Source organism: Mixophyes fleayi, chromosome 3 (assembly GCF_038048845.1).
Source record: "Mixophyes fleayi isolate aMixFle1 chromosome 3, aMixFle1.hap1, whole genome shotgun sequence".
NCBI lineage: Eukaryota > Metazoa > Chordata > Amphibia > Anura > Limnodynastidae > Mixophyes > Mixophyes fleayi.
In genome coordinates, this window is record NC_134404.1 from 128,323,133 (window position 1) to 128,345,470 (window position 22,338).

Below are 22,338 nucleotides of genomic sequence, written 5' to 3' on the forward strand. Positions count from 1 at the left end.
TTTCCAACGACAATTGAATATGCCCCTTAAAATTGAGACATCAGACAATGAAATTAGATGTGATGTGTGTGTGCCAACTCCTACACAAGTGTTGTAGCTGAGATATGGATTGCAGACATATGATGCTCTCAGATACATTTACCATTGCAGTGTAAACCACCACTGCATTCATGCAGTAGTGGTTTATATGCTGGTTTATACATACATTCACTTGTTTTATTAGCATATTATTGTCTTGTCCTGTACTCCTTGCAAGGTACATATATGCTTCTGCATATCTGTATAGATAGCTAATGTATAGTTCGCCACAGCTCCAAACGTGAAAATAAGATGTTAAATTTTAGTAAGATTTTTATTTTTACAAAAGGAAATGTGAAAATCTTCAGTTTGAAACTTCGCAAGTTCTTTATTATACTTCTTTTAAGCAGCGTATTTTCTTAGAGGCAATGGTATGATATCAAGAATCAGCCCACAAAATTCTTGATAGAATCTGTAATTTTTTCAGCAATGTGTATGGAGAAAAATTAGCTTATTTTTATTGTTTTCATTGCATTTTAGTATTGGACTTGTTTGTATACACTTTAATGTAAGGGAATGTAAGGAATTTAGGGTACATAGTGGAAAGTTAGTGTGCAGAGTGGGGCATATAGAGTAATGTAAGCAATTTAATGGTGTGTAAGTGTGTTATGTAGAGAGCAGTTTACACAGTGTACTTCTGCACATCACCCTGCATTCAGTATATAAGGAGCATGGTAACTGGCAAAGAGGATGAGCTACTGAGGGAGATAATGTACATTATGTGGGTTCACCTCATGTATTATGCTCCGATTTCTGCAACTTGCCGATATTCGGTGACTTTGACAGATAAATTTAAAACAACAAGGGCAAAACTTGTCCTTTAAGACTTTGCCGTTTTAAATTTAGTAGTCAAACTTGACGAATATCGGCAAGCTGCAGAAATCGGATCATAATGCATTTACCCCCTGGTCAATATATTGCATACTAGTGTGGAGATCTCCCATCCGGGAGGGGATATCTCAATGCAGCATCCTTGGTGCATGCATATTTAGGCCCTGTCCATCTGATAAACCACCCCACTTTCGTCCAATTACAGCAGGGGCGGGCCAGGATGACACTATTAGCCCTGCTCCCATCCCCTTCAACAACAAATAGGACAGGATGTGGGAGTTTACCCCACTCGGGAGAACTCCCAAATTTTTAAGTGTCTCCCAGTAGGCAACTATGACATTGTGCATGGTTGAAGTTGGTTGCCAACAATATTATCAAAATCAGAAACACATCAGAAATATTAGTATTTCTTGTTATTGATATTTTGCCACACAGGGTTTGTTTACAGTGGTTTTGTGTGAGTGATGACTGCTAAGTAGTGTCCCATCTAAGAGACCAATGTGTCTCCGGTTAAAGATTTTTCTAAGTCGAGACTAGGGAGGCTTTTCTCATTCTTTATACAGACCTTTACTCTAGCACTGGGGTCATGAGTTCGATTCCCCACCATGGCCTTATCTGTGTGGAGTTTGTATGTTCTCCCCGTGTTTGCGTGGGTTTCTTCCGGGTTCTCCACTTTCCTCCCTCCAAAAACATACTGGTAGGTTAATTAGCTGCTTTTAAATTGTCCTTAGTTTCTCTCGGTATGTGTGTGTGTGTGTGTGTGTGTGTATGTGTGTGTGTGTGTATGTGTGTCTGTGTGTGTGTATTAGGGGATTTAGATTGTCAGCTCCAATGGGGCAGGGACTGATGTGAATGAGTTCTCTGTACAGCGCTGCGGAATTAGTGGCGCTATATAAATAAATAGATGATGATGATGTGTACTAAGGTTACTTCCTATTTACACATGTGGGCATGTCCTCAATATCCTTATGCATAAATAGTGTATTTGCAATTTTTATTTTATATTAATGTTAGTGTGTCCCCTTTGTATCTGTTACAGTATAAATGATCTCTGCCACTCATGTATAGATCTGCCTCCCGTGTGTTTTCCCTTCTGCACTGAAGTGTGTGCTGAATGTAAAGCAGTTAGTGCTCCATCACTCCCCACTTACCATTTAACCCACTCTCTCTTTATTGGCTAGCAGCTACACCATATAGAACACTTTCCGTTTTTTGTAATGTATTTGCATGTACTGTAGCTGTTATTCAATTTTTACTTAACAAGAGTGGACAATAAAGGTTAATCCAATGTTTAACACTGTAGGTAACTTAAATGAGAAAGTGAGATATAAGAGTAACGAGCAATGTTAAAGGAAATAAAGGTTTGCACATACTGTCTTAATTATATAGCTGAAGGAGTACAGTCTGGTCCTCCTGCAAAGTGAAGGATGGCTACTAGCTTGCCTTGTTCAACAAGGGAAGATTTGTATTTAATACAATATTTCTGTCTCCTGCTAATGTGAATCATTCAGTGTTTTGACTTTCAAATTAGGTTCTCCCAAATTGAGCTCTACAAGGGACCTATCCTGATCCAGCAACTAAAAACTAAACCAATATGATCGCCCAGAACATAATTTCTGTAAAAATATCCTTCTCAATGTCCTCTGTGTCCACAAATATGGCAAAAAAAGTGCATTGTGAATAGGACAGCACGGTGGCTAAGTGGTTAGCACTTCTGCCTCACAGTGCTGCGGTCATGAGTTCAATTCTCGACCATGGCCTTATCTGTGTGGAGTTTGTATCTTCTTCCCGTGTTTGTGTGGGTTTCCTCTGGGTGTTCCGGTTTCCTCCCAAAAACATACTAATAGGTTAATTGGCTGCTATCAAAATTGACCCTATTCTCTCTCTGTGTGTCTATATTAGGGAATTTAGACTGTAAGCTCTAATGGGGCAGGAACTGATGTGAATGAGTTCTCTGTACAGCGCTGCAGAATCAGTGGCGCTATATAAATAAATGATGATGATAGGACATTCATAGTTTTGAAGGAAAAAAACAGGACACCCACCTTAGGTCTGTGAAAAGGCAGCAACACATTATTATCATTATTATTATCATTTATTTGTTGGGCGCCACAGTGTTTTCGCAGCGCCTTACATAATACGAACAGTAGACCATACAGGGTAAAACATTACAGAACAATAAACACTAAGTAAACACATGATTCTTTTTGTGTGCTAGATGCACTAATTTATTTATAATAGTGTTAATCCAGTTGTGTTATAAATCTGCAATTTACTAAAATAAGCATTCCAATGCCCTCTGTCAAGAACAAGTACAGTCTTGGGAAAGCCTGGCTGCAGTGTCCTGTCCATGAACTGTGTTAGAGGGATGTCAGTATATTTTACACACACTTCAATGCTCTCTCTATGCTGTGTTCAACATAAAAGCACGGGGAACCAGAATGGCTGCTTTTCTTTGTCATTAATTTTGAATTATACACTTCAGTAATCTAGTAGCACATTTCAATTGCTCTGCTACCATTTTTCAACACTTCACATCAAACAGAATTGTGGCAAGATAAATTACACCTCTAAAAGACAACTAAATGTAGTTTATCTAAATTAATAGCTTTATCCTTTTAAAAAAAATAATAGTGTTTTGACTTTTTTGTGTAACACTATTTCATTTGGAAGCTGTGAGCAGAGAAGGCAGTCACTGGTTTTGTTTTTACACTTGTGAGGTTTAAAAGGATGTATCAACTTATCAGGATTTGAATACTCTGATTTACAGAAATGGAAAAATTTTTTTTCAATTTTCCTGAAGTCACAGAAAAAGTGAGGTTTACCATACTTACCAACTTTGAATAGTTGGTTTCCGGGAGCCTGTCATGGGAGGTGGGCGTGACGGGAGCGGGGCTCCAAAATGTGTGCCATTTTGGACCCGCCCCCGTGACGTCATGACGCAAAATGCGTCATTTGCCAGCGGGGGGTAGGGCCAAACGCAGCGATTCCCCGGGAATCGCAGCGGTTGGGAGCTAATTTTGCCCACTTCACTAGGAAGTGGGGCACTTCCTAGTGAAGTGAGCAGAATTCGGGAGATTGCCACACTCATCCGGGAGTCCGGGAGACTCTCGCAAAATGCGGGAGTCTCCCGGACATTCCGGGAGAGTTGGCAAGTATGAGGTTTACTCTTCTGCAAATTGCAACGTGTCCAGCATTTAGATTTACTCTATAAAAGGTTATCACAAGCTGCTGCAAGACTGCATGTAGCCTGCTTCAGTGCCAAACTTATATGTCTGCAAAACTATCAGCAGTTATATGTGTGATGTTTCAGGCTGGGGAGATATGACGGTGGGGGGGGAGATGCAGTGGTTTAACTTAGCAAGCTAATTTAGGTCTCCTGAGAATTGTTTCAGGCAAATGCTAAATGTCACATGTACTTGAAACGGGAAGGAAGACCTTCACAGTGGGGGAGAAGGTGTTATTAGTTCAAAAAATAAAAACATTCTTGTCATTTTGTTTGTTAGGGATGAACAAGGCAGCACTGGCGTGGCCCCTGTAAGGTACTTGTTTCTGATATCTGTGTCGCTGGTATTTATAAGTTCAGCAATTTGTGATTTATATTTCTCCTGTTATCTGTGTTCTTTAAGAAAAAATATCTTGTAGTCTGTGTGAAGCGAAAGATATGTTTCTTTATATCTACGTAACATTGTAATTGTCCCTGTTTCTTTTCATAATAAAAGCTTATGTCTGTTGGAATTAATGGGTACAGTATATAATAGCTATTGTGTGATGTTTATCTCTAGCACATCTTTGTCCATAATGTCCTTAAATCGGATCCGACATGTTTCCCAGAATGATCTATGTTAATGAACAGTATATTCAACAGAGGTTCTCGGAAAGGATGGGGGTCACAGAACATTCTCGCAGGCCTATTGTTGGCTAGTGGGTCAATATCTGGACAACCTTGGTGTACCAAATACCAATTGCCAGAGTAAGTCCAGTTGCTTAATATATATACTCTTTTAATAGTTAAAAGTCAATGCAATATAAGTCTCAGTGAGGAGATACATGACAGTGTCAGCACGCATTACAGACATTAATTACAGGATTTTAGCCTGTATTTTTATGATAGATATGAAGGAAGATTGTACAATTGTAGTTCGCGTTAGGGCAGTGTTTTAGAAAATCTGAAATGCTCTCACATGCATTCAGTGTAATATCACACACTTAGGTGCCGTTTAATCCCCTTAGAGTACTATGGTTTTTTGGGATGACAATTTGTCACTCAAATGCCTTGAGGATAGATATGTGTGACACTAGTACATTTACATTATAACTGAAATGACGATTTGGGGAAGGGGGGGTGTCTCTGAGGTTTGCGTTTACATGTAACATAATTTGAATTAGAAGTTAGCTAATATAAAAGAGATTAACGTAACATTGAGAAATATATGTTAAGAAGCTTATTAGAACAGGAGATATTTCAGATAAGTTGTGATCATAATGGGCAACCTTTCCCTGTACACAGCAGACTTCCTGATTATTATCCCACTGAAGGACAATGCATTCAGCTTGTTTTAGAAAAGACTGGTGACAAAGAACAATAGCTGCACAGTTAAATGTAAATACATTGTCAAATTTTGGGCACACATAAGGTCAGCTTGGTGCCAATAACAGCAGTTTGTCTTGATACTGTTGAATGTACAAGATAAAGTGATTTGCCCGCCTGAGAATGATCATATTGAGATTAATCATACTATTTGCTGCTGGCTTGTGGGCTCTGTCAGCTTCGTTGTATGTGTCCAGATCTGAAACCAGTCTTGTCGGCATTTGTGTGACTATTGAATGCTCTATGTTTCAAGGTCTGTCACGGCAAGGCAATTTCTGTGATATATATATATATATATATATATATATATATATATATATATATATATTGTGGCAAGGAGGCTTATTAGGGAAACAGGTAAGAACCCAACCAGTGCCGTAACTAGACACTTTAGTGCCCTGGGCGAGACAGGACACCGGCGCCCCCCATCTAAGTGGGAGTGACATTTGCCAAGTGGGTGTGGCCAACCTAATATGGGGGTGTGGCTACTGAAAAAATTCTGTTACACATATTTGCAAATGCATGATAAGCCGGATGCATGAATATATATATATATATATATATATATATATATATATATATATATATATATATATTTATATAGAGAGAGAGAGATCTATAACTCTATCTATATTTCTGATGCATTTGGATTATCATAAATTTGCAAATATGTGTATTATAAAATAGAAATTAATATTAAATTTATAGTTGAGAAATAGAGAGAGATTAAGTAAAATAAGGTGCTGGTGAGTTCAGTGGGAGTAGAGGTGGGTGGAAGTGGTGTATAAGTGGGCTGAAATAGGAGTTTGGGTATGGAGGAAGTAGGTGGAAGGGATGAGTGAGAATGGTAGTGGAATGGAATAGAATTGAGAATTATGCTCTTATAAGAGCAGTTTGTTGTAAAAATTACTTTTCTCTAGCAGTGGTCATCAGCGGTGATCGGCGCTGTAGCTGCGGCTGAGCGGCTTCCTGCTTTGGCATTTGGAACACAAGTTTGTGTTCCAAATGCCAAACTTCCTGTCAATGGAACGCATGTGCGTTCCACTGACAGGAAGTTCGGAATTTGGAATGCAAACTTGCGTTCCAAATGCCAAAGCAGGAAGCCGCTCAGCCGCAGCTACAGCGCCGATGCCGGGAATAGGTTGTTTCTCGTCAGGCAGGCAGAGGCAGATGGATGTAAGAGCGCTGTGTGCAGTGATTGAGCCTGGGCACAGAGGCAGGTAGCGGGCGGCTAATGCGCCCCCTTGGGCTTGCGCCCGGGGCGACGGCACCGCCCGCACCTGCCTAGTTACGGCTCTGAACCCAACTAGCCTGCAGGAGCAGGCTGCAGGCAGGGCTAAATTCCCTCTTGGTACTTCTTCTAGCACACACACACACAGGTGTACCACATGGGTGTAGTAATTGGTTTGTTGTGTTGTGATTCATTTGTACTGCTGGGCTGGATCATAAAAACACTGTTTGCATTTGTAGATGGGGCAACCGATGCCAGTTAGTGGCCGGCTAGCTGTGAGGGAACTACTTTTTAGCCGGACGTAGGGTTGTGGGAGAGTTGTGATGCTTTACTGGAAATGTGTGCTGTAACCATTGCTGAAACTGTTTAAGCCATCCTGAGAACTGCCTATAAACAGTGACATGGTTCAGCCAAGCTGTATGAGACTCCAGTGAATGCTGTGCTTTATCACAATATACATACACTGTATGGAAAAAGATTTTGGCCACACCTGTTAATTATTGAATTGAGGTGTTTCAATCAGACCTGTTGCCAGAGGTGTATAAAATCAAGCACCTAGCCATGCAGTTTCCATTTGCAAACATTTATGATACAAAATTGGGCATCTGAAGAGCTCAGTGACTTCATGCTTGGTACTGTGATAGGATGCCACCTTTTCAATAAGACGGGTCATGACAGTTCATCCCTGCTGAATATTCCACGGTCAATTTAAGTGATATTATTAGAAAGTGGAAGCGTTTAGGAACAACAGCAACTCAGCCACGAGTGAAAGACCACGTAAAATCACAGAGCAGGGTCAACGACTGCTAAGGCGCATGGTGCATAAAAGTCACCAACGCTCTGCTGATTCCATAGCTGAAGAGTCCAGAACATCCACTGGCATTACTGCAAGCATAAAAACTGTGCGGTGGGAGCTTAATGGAATTGGTTTCCGTGGCAGTGGAAAACATGTTATGTGGAGTGACGAATCACGCTTCTCTATTTGGCAGTCAGATGGGCGACTCGGTTTGGCGGATGCCGGGAGAACGTTACCTGCCTGACTGCATTATGCCAAGTTTATAGTTTGGTAGAGGAGGGATAATGGTATTGGGCTGTTTTTCAGGGTTTGCGCTCGACCCCTTATCTCCAGTGAAGGGCGATCTTAATGTTTTAGCATGCAAAGTAATTTTGGATATTGCTATGCTTTCAACTTTGTGGCAACAGTTTGGGGAAGGCCCTTATCTATTCCAACATGACAGTGCCCCAATGCACAAAGCAAGGACTACAAAGACATGGTTTAATGAGTTTGGTGTAGAAGATATTGACTAACCCGCACAGAGCCCTGACCTCAACCCCATTGAATAGCTTTGGGATGAACTGAAATGGAGATTGCGAGCCAGGCCTTCTCGTCCAACATCAGTGCCTGACCTCATTAATGCTCTACAGAATAATTGAGCCCAAAATCATATGGAAAGCCTTCCAAGAAGATTTGGAGCTGTAATCACTGCAACAGGGATGCGAACTCCATATTAAAGTTTATGAATTTGAATACAATGTTATTACAGCCCCTGTTGGTGTAATGGTCAAGTGTCCGAATATTTTTGTCCATATAGTGTGTGTGTGTGTGTGTGTATAACATTTGTTATGTAATCATGTTCTTATTATTGTTTGTGTTATTATTATATATTATTTAATAGTCATAAATCAGATATTTTGTTATATGACCAATACCTGTTTTTTTTAGAAATCTGAATGCTTTGCACCTCTGGTACCTTTACAGTGCTGTGGGATTCTAATATTCTAATGTATGGCTGAGCTTATTTCCTGTAATTATATAGTGCAAGAGTTAAACAACAGGCGCTCCTGATAACAGGGCAGTCTGAAGGACGTGTTGGATAAATGATATCCGCTCCTTCGTGCAAGTTTATCATTAGTGTGGGAATAACAGGCTCTGTCTACCCAAGAATTTGGTGCTAAATGGTGCAGTTGTGTTTGTCATAAAATATAAATAAAATTGGGTACCTGTTTTAAAAGTAATACCACACATAATCTCTGTATTTAAGCCATGACCAGATATGGAACCAGAATTAAATAGCGTGGTGTAATCCCTGCAAAATAGAGAATCCTATAATATGCTTACTTACAATTGATTCATGGTAGAAAAGGACCAAACTGTGAAGCCAATCAGCTGCGTGCAATACATAATTAATTGACCTAGTTTCATCTTATCTATGCCAAACACTTTGAATTAGGCATTCTCCTTACAACACATGTGATATCATTAGCCTGGAGCCATATCTGTACACTCCCAGACATGGGGTCTGTTTACCTGCACCTGCAAATGGAATATTCAACCCTGCCAGCATATTCATTTATACTGAGCTTGATTGGAAACTGGAGGTCTTAAGACTTCTAACCTTCTGAAATTGACAGGATTTTAACCATAAGTCAATGTTTGTATCGTGTATATTACATTTGTTAAAATATGTCGAAACTTTAAAGACAAGAAACATAATTTACAAGTACAATATTTTTGGCTGTGCAGTTTATTTCTATTTGTTCATGTCTACCTTTCTGGATTTTGGAACTGTCTCTGTGAAAGTATAAATATGCCTTCCTTGACCACTTTAGTCTCCGTTAGAGGGCTATTTACAAAGGTGTGATCAGCAATAACAATGGAGAAATCGACCCCATAATCTTATTTAAAATCTTACGATACGTGCAACTCAAAGTACTGTGTAAGGAACTTATTTCTGTATTACGCATATGCACCAAAAGGGCAATGCATATATCCGTGTATGCTTTTTTGTGTATCTTTGACTTGTATCACCCTAAGCCAGGAGAGACAGAACAGGGTTTTAAAATCTGACCGTTGCGTGCAGCTGCTAAGCAAATGAGGAGCCCTGCTACATAGCCTTCAAGTATGCACAATTTCCTCCCATCATTTGTAAATTATTGTTATAAAAAATATCATTGTCTTTTTCAAAATCTGTGCATATTCTAGAACAGAGGTCAGGGAACTTTTTTACCTTTTACCCCAAAATATATTTAGATACACCGATGTTACCCCCTTGATTTGAAATGAAGGAAATCATATATTATTAATTATTGGAATTCAAAATTTTATTGAATCTATTCAAAATTCCTTTGAAAGCTTCAACTTCAAAACTTCAGGTTTTGGAGAAATTAGGTTGCTTCATTTTTGATATGAGAGCATCAATATTGGGACATTTTGATGTCAGAGCAATTTGGATACAGTCTTCAGCGGCCAATCGATTTCTCTGCTTTGTTTTTGTGTTCGTTAGAGGGGAAAATCCTTGTTCGCAAAGGTAGGTTGTTGCAAAAGGCAGCAACTTTTTGACTGCCTCCTCATGTGCAATTTTGAATGCCTTTGCAGCTGTTGACATCCAAAAATATGACAGATCTGCTTTGTTTTCAAATGCAATACATGCTTCATTATTGCATCGAAGCTCAAGAAGTGCCTCTGCCAACCCTTGACCCTCTTCTGGTACAACAGCAATTTCACATTTAAAGGGGTCTACAATCCAACTGACAGCATGTGAATCGGCAGCATCATCCCCAGGAATTTCATTTTTACCCCATTTTGGGTAATTTACCCCTGTTCCCTAACCACTGTTCTAGAACATTGCTGTGGATGTCCCACATGCCATAACAAGCTCTCCAATCCATCCATCATCCCATCAACCTGAGATAATATTTTTTTATATGTGTGCAACCCATAATTATAGGTAAAGCTGAAAAAAAATAAGCATAAAAGGAAGGAAATTTCTTTGCTCAGCAATGTTGTATTTATTTACATTGTCTTCTTAAATCATACAAACAGAAGATAATTTATTTTCACTAACCTCACTATTTAATGTCATTAATCTATGTGTTCCCTGCAGTGCTGTATGATTTCTCATGGGTTGGGACACTTACAATACCTGATTAAGGGTTCAGGCCGCCCAAGGATAATTTGCTTGTAGCGCCCCACTACCTTCCGGGCCAGGTTAATATGCTGTAGGCAAAAATTTAATATCCAGCATCCATCCCTTTGCCCCCACCTCCCCACTCTGATGTATTTTCAAAACTGAGCTCCATCTGGCTTTTTATAAAAAAAACAAAAAACGGTCAGGGCAATCGTTGTCACTCATTCAATGTACAAGCACAACTGAGGGTGAACATGTGGAAGGGGCAGTGTCACTTTCGCCATCCTTGCCACTCCTAATCGCTTATCCTCAAGCATTGCCCAATCATGACTGATTGTCACCAGCCTTTACCATGGGAATATGTCACGATTAAAACTTTACTACATTTTTTCTTCATCTTTTCTTTTCACTTTTTATAACAACTATTCACTTATATTTTAAAATGAATTTCAGTTTATACCTCTCCCTGTCACAATTCTAAGCACTCTCGGAAAAAAGCCTTGAGCCTCAGCTGCAGTATAGTCAGCCTATTGGATAATCAGGCCCTGGACACTTATGTTTAAAGTACGTGGTCACCTGATATACTGAGGGTCACACAAAGCAGCAATGGATGTCAACAGAACACCAATTGGACGGCAGAGTTGCAGTGCTTTGTATATTGTAAAACCATACATTTAATTATCCAGTGATAGATGTAGGAAATGAGACCAACATCTACTTTCTGCCTTTTCTCATTGCATATTTTAGTCACTTTATTAAAATTCCACTTAATTTCTTGACTCTTTTTGTGTCAGTACAGTCGAGCTTCATGCTCTACAATTGCTGTTAAATAGATTTATCCTTCACATAGCTTGAAAATAATCAGGAGGTATATTCCTCAGTTCCCCTTTAATGTCTTGTGTTGCAATGTCAGTTCCAAGGAATGTATTTTTCAAGTTCAGTGATGCCTGCGGAGACCAGTGTGTGGCATCCTCTTCTGGCAGTGAGAGAGTTAAGGGGATGTTGACAGATGAGAGAGGGACTGACTGTTTTAAATCCCAGTGGAGGCTCCCACAGGAAATTAACTCTCCATCCTGCAGTTAAATATGACCCCTTGGCTCTGTTTCAAGCAGTTAGCCATGTGAACACCATAGTGACTGTTTTTAGCAGGGCAGACTCACAGTCCAAGAAGATTGTGCTTCTAGGAATGAGCTGGGACCATAGGCTACACCCACTAAACAACTTGTTTCTGAGTGTTCTGTCAGAGGTACAGAGCAGAGCGGAGAGTCGCTGATGAGGACAGCAAAACCCAAAGATTGAACTCAAAGCTCAGCCTTTGGAACAGCTACAAACACAGGATACTAGAATAATCCCCTGCTGCCTTGTCATGTTACTCTAACGGATTCCTTCTTTGCTTTTCGGCAGTTCGGAATGGATTGTGTTCTCTATTCATCTTGCAGTTTGCAGTCAAGTAGAGCCAGTAGAGACTCCAGTTATTTTCTGGGCCCCAGAGATGTCACAGCGAGCTAGAACACACAAAGTTGGTTACTGTTGCTTTCTAGGCCACGTTTTCAGTTTTAGCACTGTTGTCATTAATGCTGCCCCGTCTTGATGTCAGAGCAAAACAAACGATCAGCTGGATAAGAAAAGACAACGACTATGCCAAAAGCAATAGTGTTCTGTGATATTTTTCTCAAGAACACTGCATGGAAAATGCTTACAAAATGTTGTCAGTATTGTCTAAGATGACAGAGCAAATGTGAATTTCTTTTTGTACATTTTCAATGATGTGCCAGGCTCCTGATGGCAAATCATTGTTGAATTTCTTTGTCCGTTTGAATACGAAATCTTGACCACATTTCTGCACAATTTTGCCCAGTTTGTAAAATAGTTTCTGTATATATATATATATATATATATATATATATATATATATATATATATGTGTATATTATTTTCTCTTATGTTGGCCGCAACATTTTCAGCTCATAAACTGACCATTCCCAGGAAATTCTGGAAACTTTCCAGAAATTCATAAATGTGAAGTCCTCATTTCTCCAAAATGCTGCAGCTTTTGTTATTCTAATTATTTATTATAGAGCATCTGATACCTCTCTAACATAAAAAAAAAAATATTCTCAATTACCCGCAGCAAAAAAATGTTGTTTGAAACTTTTAGTTAATATTTGTGGTGTGTGTCCAGTTTTTTAACCTGTAGTGAAAAAAAATGTATGCAAAGGCCAATCTGTACACGAGAACTTGCAATATATCTGCTTGTGCACTTGTCTCAGACTAGTTGAGGAACAGGACCTGTGGTCTGCATGGCCAAGCAGTCATCCTCCCATTTATTTCCCACTACTGAGATGATTTGCCCAGTGGGACCAGCATCTTACAAGAGGCGACCGAGGGATGTCATTCTGTGGCATGCTGTCACCTCTAAGCTTCTCTTTGCACCACTGCTATAGCTCTGGCAGCCTCCATATTTTGGATAAAAGGCATTATTACATTTGGTCTTGTTTCCTTCTGTGGACCTTGTAAACCTTGCAAATATGAAACGTTTTCAAGCATGGAAGAAATCCCTCCCTTTCCTGTCACATTTTAGTATTTATAAAGTAAGTACAACAGTATTTTCAAGATGCCATTATGTTGTGATGCATGTGATGATTATAATGTTTACTTCCTGATACCATTATATTCTGTGTGTAGATGTACATTATACTTTTATGTGTGGCAGCTTAGAGCAGCAGGTGTATGGAAACCTCTCTGAAGGTGACAGTCTACTAATGAGAAGGTCATCACTCAGCCTTAGTCATGTCCAAACGCTACTTGCACATAAGTTGCGTGTTTAAAAAGAGCATGGATCTTGTGTGTAGCTCCGACCATGTACAAATCCAAGCGTATCTCAAGATATGTTTCTATTTGAAACTGGGTGGAACTAGACACAAGTGTTTAGGCTCTGACTAAATAGTACTTACAGTATATAGACATACAGAACAAACTGCAGTATGTACACATGCGTGAAAGGTCACATCAGAACGCATCAGAATGTATTTGATTATAAAAGAAAATAACAACTCAACAGTATAATCATTTATAAAAATATTTATTTACAAATAATATATTTTAATTAATATATATATTACATTAATATAGAGATATCAGTGCGTACTGTACATACAGTGTGTTTCAATAGCATTTCTGTGTTGCTGAGTCAGTCATCACTTACGACAAACACAGGACTTGAATGAACCGTATTTTCGTCTGAACACCCTTACTGTATATGGCTGGTGTTTGTCCGCCCCTTCCCTCCCCTGTTTCGCCTTTCAAGTTGTTGAGAGTCGTCATTGTCATTTGTATTCACTCATGAATTGAACGCAATTGCGTTCATTGGCGTAATCTTCTTTTCTGGGAGTGGGCAAAGCTAGACACTTGGAGTCACTAATAATAGCAATATTTTTCAGAGCAGTAACTCTGAATATGTTATGTCATTGTTGCGTAGAATTAATTAAACAAACATCTCAAATAAATAACAATACTTTTTTATTGTCCTCAGGTTGGTAATACATTTGCTAAAAATTACAGTTCAGTTAACACTGCTGTGTGACACAGTAGCTGTTTGTTCTGCTACATTGTAACTACCATGGCATTCTACAACAGTACCATCTCTCAGCCCCCCTCTGCTCTGTGGATATTGCCAGAAATTCTCATTATGTCTCCTAACAAAACAAACTAAAGCACGTAAAGCGCCTACTCAGTCCTCGCACTGATTCCAGACTGCTATGAAAGAAACTTTTTTTTTTTTTTTGCTATAAACTTCGACTAACCAACAGTTGTATAAGACCTATAAACCCTAATGTGTGAATGCTACTGTTCTCATGACCTGAGTATGTGCATTATATTTTCATATCCTTCTCACAAGTGATAAGTAATTCAAACGACACAACATTTGCTGCAGCTATAGACAGTTTATTCCATCGTGGAGGGGGAATAGCAGGGAGAATGCAACCACCATTTGTTTTGAGTTTTGTCCGTGCTCTGATTTTCATTTCTGTCTTTGTGATCCACACATATGTATGTATAGAGATTAATGATCTGGCACTTTTTTCTTGTGTTTCTCTGTTATGTGGCCTATTCTCAATGCTTTGAAATAGAAATGTTTATGAGCCTTTAGGTCCCTGCTACTTGTTTTCATATTTTTTCCCTTGCATTTTAATGCACAGAAAACATTAATAAATCATTCACGCAAACAAACTTGTAGTCTGTTCAATATACCTGAGGAGTTTTTATCTGAGGATTTTTTTCTATTTTTTCACGCCACATTAACTCTAACATATGTTTTAAGATGTAGATGGATTCATACAAGCAGTTTCCATGTGGCAATGCATTGAGCTTTGTTCAGTAATAAGGCACTTTGGGTAGTAGACCTGGGTCCTATAAGCACAGTGGCCCAGACGTTCCTCATTCAAAGTTAGTAGTGCAAGTATAACCTACATTGCTGCATATAGCAATACACTTGTTGATGTGTTGTTATTGATTATTGCAATTACTTGGCTTATTGTATATACACCAAGTGATCCAGTGTGGGAATTAAATAATTTATTTTTTCAGTCGTTAACAGGCAAAGAAAGTCATGTGCATTGATCTCTGCCCAGGGCCTGTTGCAGTTTTAATTTGCCACTGACTGTTTAACTGACATAGTTAATGTGGTGTATCCTGTCACAGTATTTCTCATATGCGGTATGCAGAGATGGCAAAGTGTATGAGCTCTGGTAAGAGAGAGTACTTGTTAGCATATGGATTGACTAAACAAGAGTTGTGATACCTGTGGTTTTGGAACCCAAGAATGATTCCAGAATCTGTTATTGTGGTCCCCTGATTGACAGATATGCAATATATTCTATTGGGGTCTTTGTTAATGTCTCAGAACAATTGCACATTAAAACATGGGGTCCCAGAATACTGACACGTTGTGCCACAGCTAAAAACAGTTAAGCACTACTGGAATAGACAACACATTTAATATGTGTGCATACAAAGGGCCTGATTTAGAGTCTGATGCAATTGGAATCGTAAGTATAAATTGCATCCTGTAATTTGCACAGTACTCCAAGTGGCACTGATCTTTAGATCCGTGCAGCTTAGAATACTGTGCAAATTACACAAACACACCTCTTTATCTGCCATATGGGCCGGCGTGCAAGTATATCATTCACAGCGGCCCTCTAAATGAGATAAATGATGAAAAAAAGAATGTACAAAATGAATGTAAAAATAAAATAAAAATTGTGCTTTTCCCCCCAAACAGCACAAGGGTTGGTTATGCTGTTTGGAGGGGGTGCACCAGCAAAAGATACATCTCCTAGAGACCTATCTGCGGTTGCTTTCAACTCAGAATAGCATGTAAAGAGTGTGAACACGCCTTTACTTTGCTAGGCTTGATCGGCCACTACCTTCCCCGTTTCACCTCTATAAGCGCAAAGAGGTCAAAATGCAGACTGAGACGGATCTTTGGCCAAAAGTGCTATTTGCACTGATCAGAAGGACTTGCGTCCGAATCTAAATCAGGCCCAAAGTGTAACTACTTTTCAGTTCTTCTCAATGACTAACAACCCCAAGAAATAAACTTCTGAACAGCTTTTGAATGCTTAGTTAGATATGTTAGGATTCCCATGTATCCTGAAGTGTCTCAGTTTTGCCACTGGAAATCTAAAAATGTGAATTATCATTTTGTATGAATACTGATATCTAATAAACAGTAGATGTTGGAATAGTTCATATAACAGGTTTACAGTATTTGGCACTGAACTCAAAGAGGAGGCTGTTATGGCCTGAGCAAACATTTATGTGACAGAGGTGTCCTACTTTTCTGTTTTAGTGATATATGTGCCATAGCCTCCTATGGCCAAGTGCACAGGTGAATGGAGGGGGAGACAGATGTTCACAAAAGTTGAACATGTTTAGCTTTTCCCCATCCTTGTTCTATCACCCACTTTGAATAACCCCATACTTGGGTGATGCTAAGCTCTCTCCATAGCAGAAACTTCTGACATAGTGACTCTGATTGAAAGTCTTAGAGCTGCTTCAGAAACACCCAAGTAGTGCTGAATCTGATCAGCAGATGTCCTGTCTGATTGCCAGGCCTCAGCTAAATAAAGTGTATCCCATCACAAATGCCCTCCCCAGGCACCACCATCACCCTAATATTATTATTCACAAAGTATTTATTACAGGTTTTTTTTAAAGTGGGAATCCCTTTATGTCTGTCATCATTCAGAATATTCAATTTCAAGCTGTGAAGAGATGGAAGGAAAGCAATCTAAGCTCACCAACTCATGCATGTGCTTCCAATTGTGTGCACATTTATTTTGTTTTCATTTCCCCTCCTGAAAACTATTAGAGGAATTTTGGACATGTGTCTGCACATATTTGTTATTATCACAATCAATCTGTTTTGAATCTGGTTTAAAACTGAGGCATATCTCAGAAGAGTTACACTTAGGGGTAAATTTATCAAGCTGCAAGCTTCCGGCAGGATTGAAAAGTGGAGATGTTGCCTATAGCAACCAATCAGATTCTTGTTATCATTTGTTTAGGACATTCGACAAAATGATAACTAGAATCTGATTGGTTGCTATAGGCAACATCTCCACTTTTCAAACCCTCCGGAAACTCGCAGCTTGGTACATTTACCCCTTATGATTTTGTCTGCTCGTGTACTCAAGTTTGCTGTGTCTTTCTGGCTGCAAAGATCACAGGTTGCTATGTAGATGCCGTGTGTCACAGACTTGTAATTTCTTGTACTATGCATGTTGTGAGCAGAAAAGTACCTAGAGTACTGTGTGTTTACAGCGGCTGTGTGACATCACAATGAAACATGCAGTAACTAGGAAATCATGCATTCTATAGACAAGTGATAGAAGGCAGACAAATGTAATTGTTCATATCTTTCATTTGATTAGCAATACACGTTAAAACAAAATAAAAACAATGATGAAATTGATGCAACAAGAGGTGCGACACATGTGGGCTGGGAAACCAATTATGGCGTCAGAATTGTATGCAAAAATGTACTGAAAGCATATTTTTATATATAAGGTTGGTCAGCCAATTTAACCATACTGATAAAATTAATGACTGTCCTGAAATGAGTTTATGCAACTATGTATCATGTGTGCGTGTGTTTATCTATATACTGGAAACACCACTATCTTTAGCATGACAATCCTACATTTAAGCACTTGGTGTGCAGAACTGTAAGAACATTAATGTAACAGCCTGGACCATCAATGACCTTTCCCCCTGTGTTAGCCTTTGTATGGCTTAATACTCCTACATATGTCTTTGGTGAGCTGCAGGCATTTCTTATTATGAAATCACAGTGATAAGTGATCATGTGCACAGGAAGCGAGCTGTACGCTAATGTGAGCTCAGATGTACAGTAAACAATGAGTACAGGATGTTGTAGATAAATAAAATAGTCTATAAGTTCTAAAAAGTCATGTTTACCATTTATCCCATGACTACTTATCCCATGATGAGCAGCCAGAGACCTAATGTGCACCATACGTCACGTAGTTGTGGTAAGCTAACTATCCTTTTTAATTCATAATATATTGCAATTAATACGTTTAATTTAAAATATCAGAATATGTGCACCTGTAAAAACTAAAATATAAATGAGTTATTATTATTGTGTGGAATAAGTTGTCATACACAATGTAGTATTGATTTTATGTTGCTACAGAAACCTGTGCTGCCATCCCATAACTGGAAGTCTGAGAGCAGTGTGAAACTTCACACAGGCTGTTCATTTCAGAGCAGGTCATTCTCCTGACAGTGTTGACAGATTTTATGGTCCTAATCTCCTTCAGCTAAACAGTGTCTCTTTAGAACCCTTTCCTTCCCACACAACTCCTCTTTTCACACATTACGCCAGATTTCTCTGTCCAGTAGTGGAATTTATACAACTATAGTACCATATAAGGTTTACAGTTCTTGCTCAGAAGGAGAAAGAAGATGAAGATTTTACAGTGTTAGTGTTTGGTGTATCACACATTTGGTAAATGTCTAACTTATTTTTTCTCTATTTTCCCACAGAGGTTGGATAGTAGCATGCAGTCAGATGAGGGCTCAGAATGGCTTTTGGAGCTCTTGAGCGAGGTGCAGTTGCAGCAGTATTTCCTGTGTATACGTGATGACCTCAACATCACGCGTCTTTCCCACTTTGATTACGTCAAGAATGAGGATCTGGAGAAGATCGGCATGGGCCGACCCGGTGAGCTAACTTATGATTCAAGCCGTTTGCAGTGCAGACACTAAATACAACAACTGAGTAATATGATATATATGTTAAATGTCTGATTTCTCATATGGCTGTTGACAAAATACTACTATTCTACAGTATTATATACTGAGCTGAATTTTACACCAGAAACTTCAGATCTGTTTTATGTATTCATGAGTTTTAGTACATGTCCTGTTGTGAACTGAAAACTTTTCTTATTTCATTTATTTTTTATTTCACTAGTTATTGTAGAGTTTTTTTTTTTTAAAGTAAAAAATAAGTTATACCCCATTCATACTGCACCAAAAACCCGGGTTTTTGCAGAGGCACGCTGAAAAACCCGGGTCTTGGTGCAGTATGAATAGTCCAACCACAAAATCCCGGGTCTAAAATCCCGGGACTTAGACCCGGGATTTTGCGAGGGGTAATTCCCGTGTTGGACCCCGCTAGCCTGCAGTATGAATTGTGCAGCCCGTGTAATTCCCGGGTCTCACCATTCATACTGTAAAAAAAATAAAATTGTGAGGTAAAAAAAAAAAGATTTTAATTAATAAAAAATACATAAGAAATGTTTACTTAACTTATTTTCAGCCAGCGGTGTCTCCGGTGCGTTGCCGGCTGTCAGCGGGACCTCTGGGTACTAAAATGAAGTCATTTCTAATGGACTAGAAATGACGTCATTTTAGTACCCAGAGGTCCCCCTGACAGCCGGCAACGCACCGGAGACACCGCTGGCTGAAAATAAGTTAAGTAAACATTTCTTATGTATTTTTTTTTAATTAATTTTTTCTAAACCCCGGATCGGGCAGGTGCATTATGAACCCGCCCGACCCGGGAATCTTGTTATCTATACTGCCCTGTGCCCCGGCAATATCCCGGGTTAACAACCCGGGATATTGCCGGGGCGGCAGTCTGAAAGTGGTATTATTTGAATGGAAGTACTAGTTTTATCATTTCTAGTATTAATTTGGCTTCATTATATAAGGATTTGTTTTGAGACAAACAAGAGTAAGAGTGCATACACATTGCAGAACTGGACCAACATTGTTCCATAGCTGAACAAGATTTTTAAACGGGACGACCAATCAGATCAAACGATGATCTCTGCTTTGGAATGATGATCGTTCATCATTCCATGGTGCACAATACTGTGTACTGTGAACTTTCTTGCTGCCTGCTCTAGGGAACATACCCACTGACATTGGAATTATGCCTTTTATATGAGTTTTTAACGTATTTAAAATCCAACAGGTATGGCACTAAAAATCATTCGGCCTGTACCCACATATGTTGCATTTTTCCGAATGCCACTTGTTCCATTCCTGTGCCTTTGCTGTGTTTCAGCACATTTAAATATAAATTCATTCCAAAAACACTGACAAAAATGCATATAAAACACTTTTTACAAAAGAAAAGAAAAAGAAAAGGGCATCTCAATCACTAGTATGTAAATTACAAGCTAGTTACAAGTGGAACAATTTAACATCAAGAAAGGCAGTATTTCAAAAACAACTTGTGTTAAGAGCTTATGAGGGCAGTTTTTATTTCTATAGACATAATTACCCCTATAGGAGCCCCTTTCTGTATGGACTGTAATTTAGTTTCTTCTTCTTCCTAATTTCTGCGCAGAACACTAGGTTGGCTATTATATTTTATCTGTTGAAATCTCTATCCTCTGACCTGTTATAAACTCTGTCAAAAGATATTACTTTACTAAATGTATATCCATGCTTTTTTCCTGTTCCGAAAGCATTTAAAATGGTTGATATTGAATAGTGACACTATTATACTTTAATAACAACTTGGATGGTTATAACATTAACAACAAAATACAATACATTATTTTGATGTCAAACAGAACATGTAAGAACGTATGCATTCCAATATGTTCCTTATCACCCGGTACACATTGTATGACTAGTGAATTCATTTAATCACCTTAAAGTTTAAAATTAGGTTTAGACCATTTATATCTTTTCTGGATAAAATACCAACTTAAGCATACCTTCCAACTTTCCAATTTTTGGATCTAGACACAGGAAGCAGAGGGCATGGCCGCATCAAGAAAGAGTTGTGCCACTGTCACGGTCTTGGCATGGTCGTGTTATGATTGGGTGTGGTCATATCCTCTGAAGCACTAGACTACCCCAGTCTCCCTCCCCTAAAATATTGTTGTACTGCTGTGCTCACCAGTGACTCATGCTGTGCATAGGGCATAATTCCCAATGTTCCCAGCAGTCAAGAAAAATATCTTGGCTCTGGGAAGAGCGGGACAGTCCTCCTGAATTGGGACTGTTCCTCCTAAATCAGGCCAGTAGGGAGGTATGGCTTTACTGATTTGTATGCTGTATAAACAGCATTGGTACAAAGTCCCATTTTACCAGCTAGGCTGATTAAATACCAGGGCAGCAACTCTTGGCTACACTAGGTATTTGTGTTTTGCAACCAATGTTATATGTAGCAAATTGCATCTGTGTTAGCATTTAAATATTGCTGTTCTGCTGTGTGTTAATACACAATACATAACACATAACACAGCGCGGCTGCTCTAAAGCAATGTACAATATCACATACCAGTACTATTTGATTGAGGTTGGCACCTTAACCTACCCCTGCTATTTTATGGTGAAATAAAAAAAAATATTCATAGCAAGACTATATGGGAAAAATAAGAACAGTAGGTCCATCTCTCACTTTTAGACGGTTTTGACAGTAAAGGCTGCACATGTCTATTTTATATTTTTTTAGTGTTCCCTAATTAGTTATGTCTGTGAATCTGTCCACTTTGTTGTACTTCATAAAATATCCTCACCTTCCCTAGTAGTATGTGCTAAAAATTAATTACAATTCCAAAGTGTGTTCTGTTTCATTGTTTGAAGGAGCTGTAAAGCCTGGTATTTTTATAATAACCCCCATACCGAGATAGTAGACACACAATTTTTGCGACAGTTTCTAATGGCTGATTCTCCTATCTATGTTGAAACTCATTTTTTTCTGTCACATGACAGCTTGTAATGTGTTCCGAGCATTGTCTAGTCATTAGAAGCCATAATGTTGTGAAACAGCAGGATTACAAAATTCTTGTCCCTGATAAACCCATCATTAGTGGTTTTGATGTGGTCTGGGTGCAGGGGAATTTGCTAATAAAATACTTACATGCTGCACATCTTCTTTAATTAGGATTACATATTTAAGGTTCATTTTGCATCTACAGGACTTCTTCATAGCCTCTCTTCCATTTTTCATAGGCCAAAGGCGTCTTTGGGAGGCAGTAAAAAGAAGAAAAGCAATGTGTAAGCGCAAATCCTGGATGAGTAAGGTAAGCGAATGCTAAACATGCACCAGTTTTATCCTATTGGGTATTTCCACACTCAACTTGCATCAGCTGTGATGTCCTCTTTTTTTAATCTTATTACATTTTTATTGATTTTGAACA

The 22,338-nt window shown here is 38.9% G+C and overlaps 1 protein-coding gene across 4 annotated transcripts in view; it reads left to right on the forward strand.

The window, feature by feature from the left end:
- TNK2 (tyrosine kinase non receptor 2) overlaps nucleotides 1–22,338 on the forward strand; it is a 127,244-nt gene that overhangs the window by 66,866 nt on the left and 38,040 nt on the right. For 2 of the 4 annotated variants that reach the window (XM_075202343.1, XM_075202341.1), the window contains 2 exons: nucleotides 18,716–18,893; nucleotides 22,151–22,221. In XM_075202343.1, the coding sequence (XP_075058444.1) occupies nucleotides 18,731–18,893; nucleotides 22,151–22,221 (234 nt within the window). In that variant the 5' untranslated portion in view covers nucleotides 18,716–18,730. Of the gene's footprint in view, nucleotides 1–12,654; nucleotides 13,231–18,715; nucleotides 18,894–22,150; nucleotides 22,222–22,338 lie in introns of those variants that run through there. The other 2 variants (XM_075202340.1, XM_075202342.1) reach the window with 2 other exon arrangements.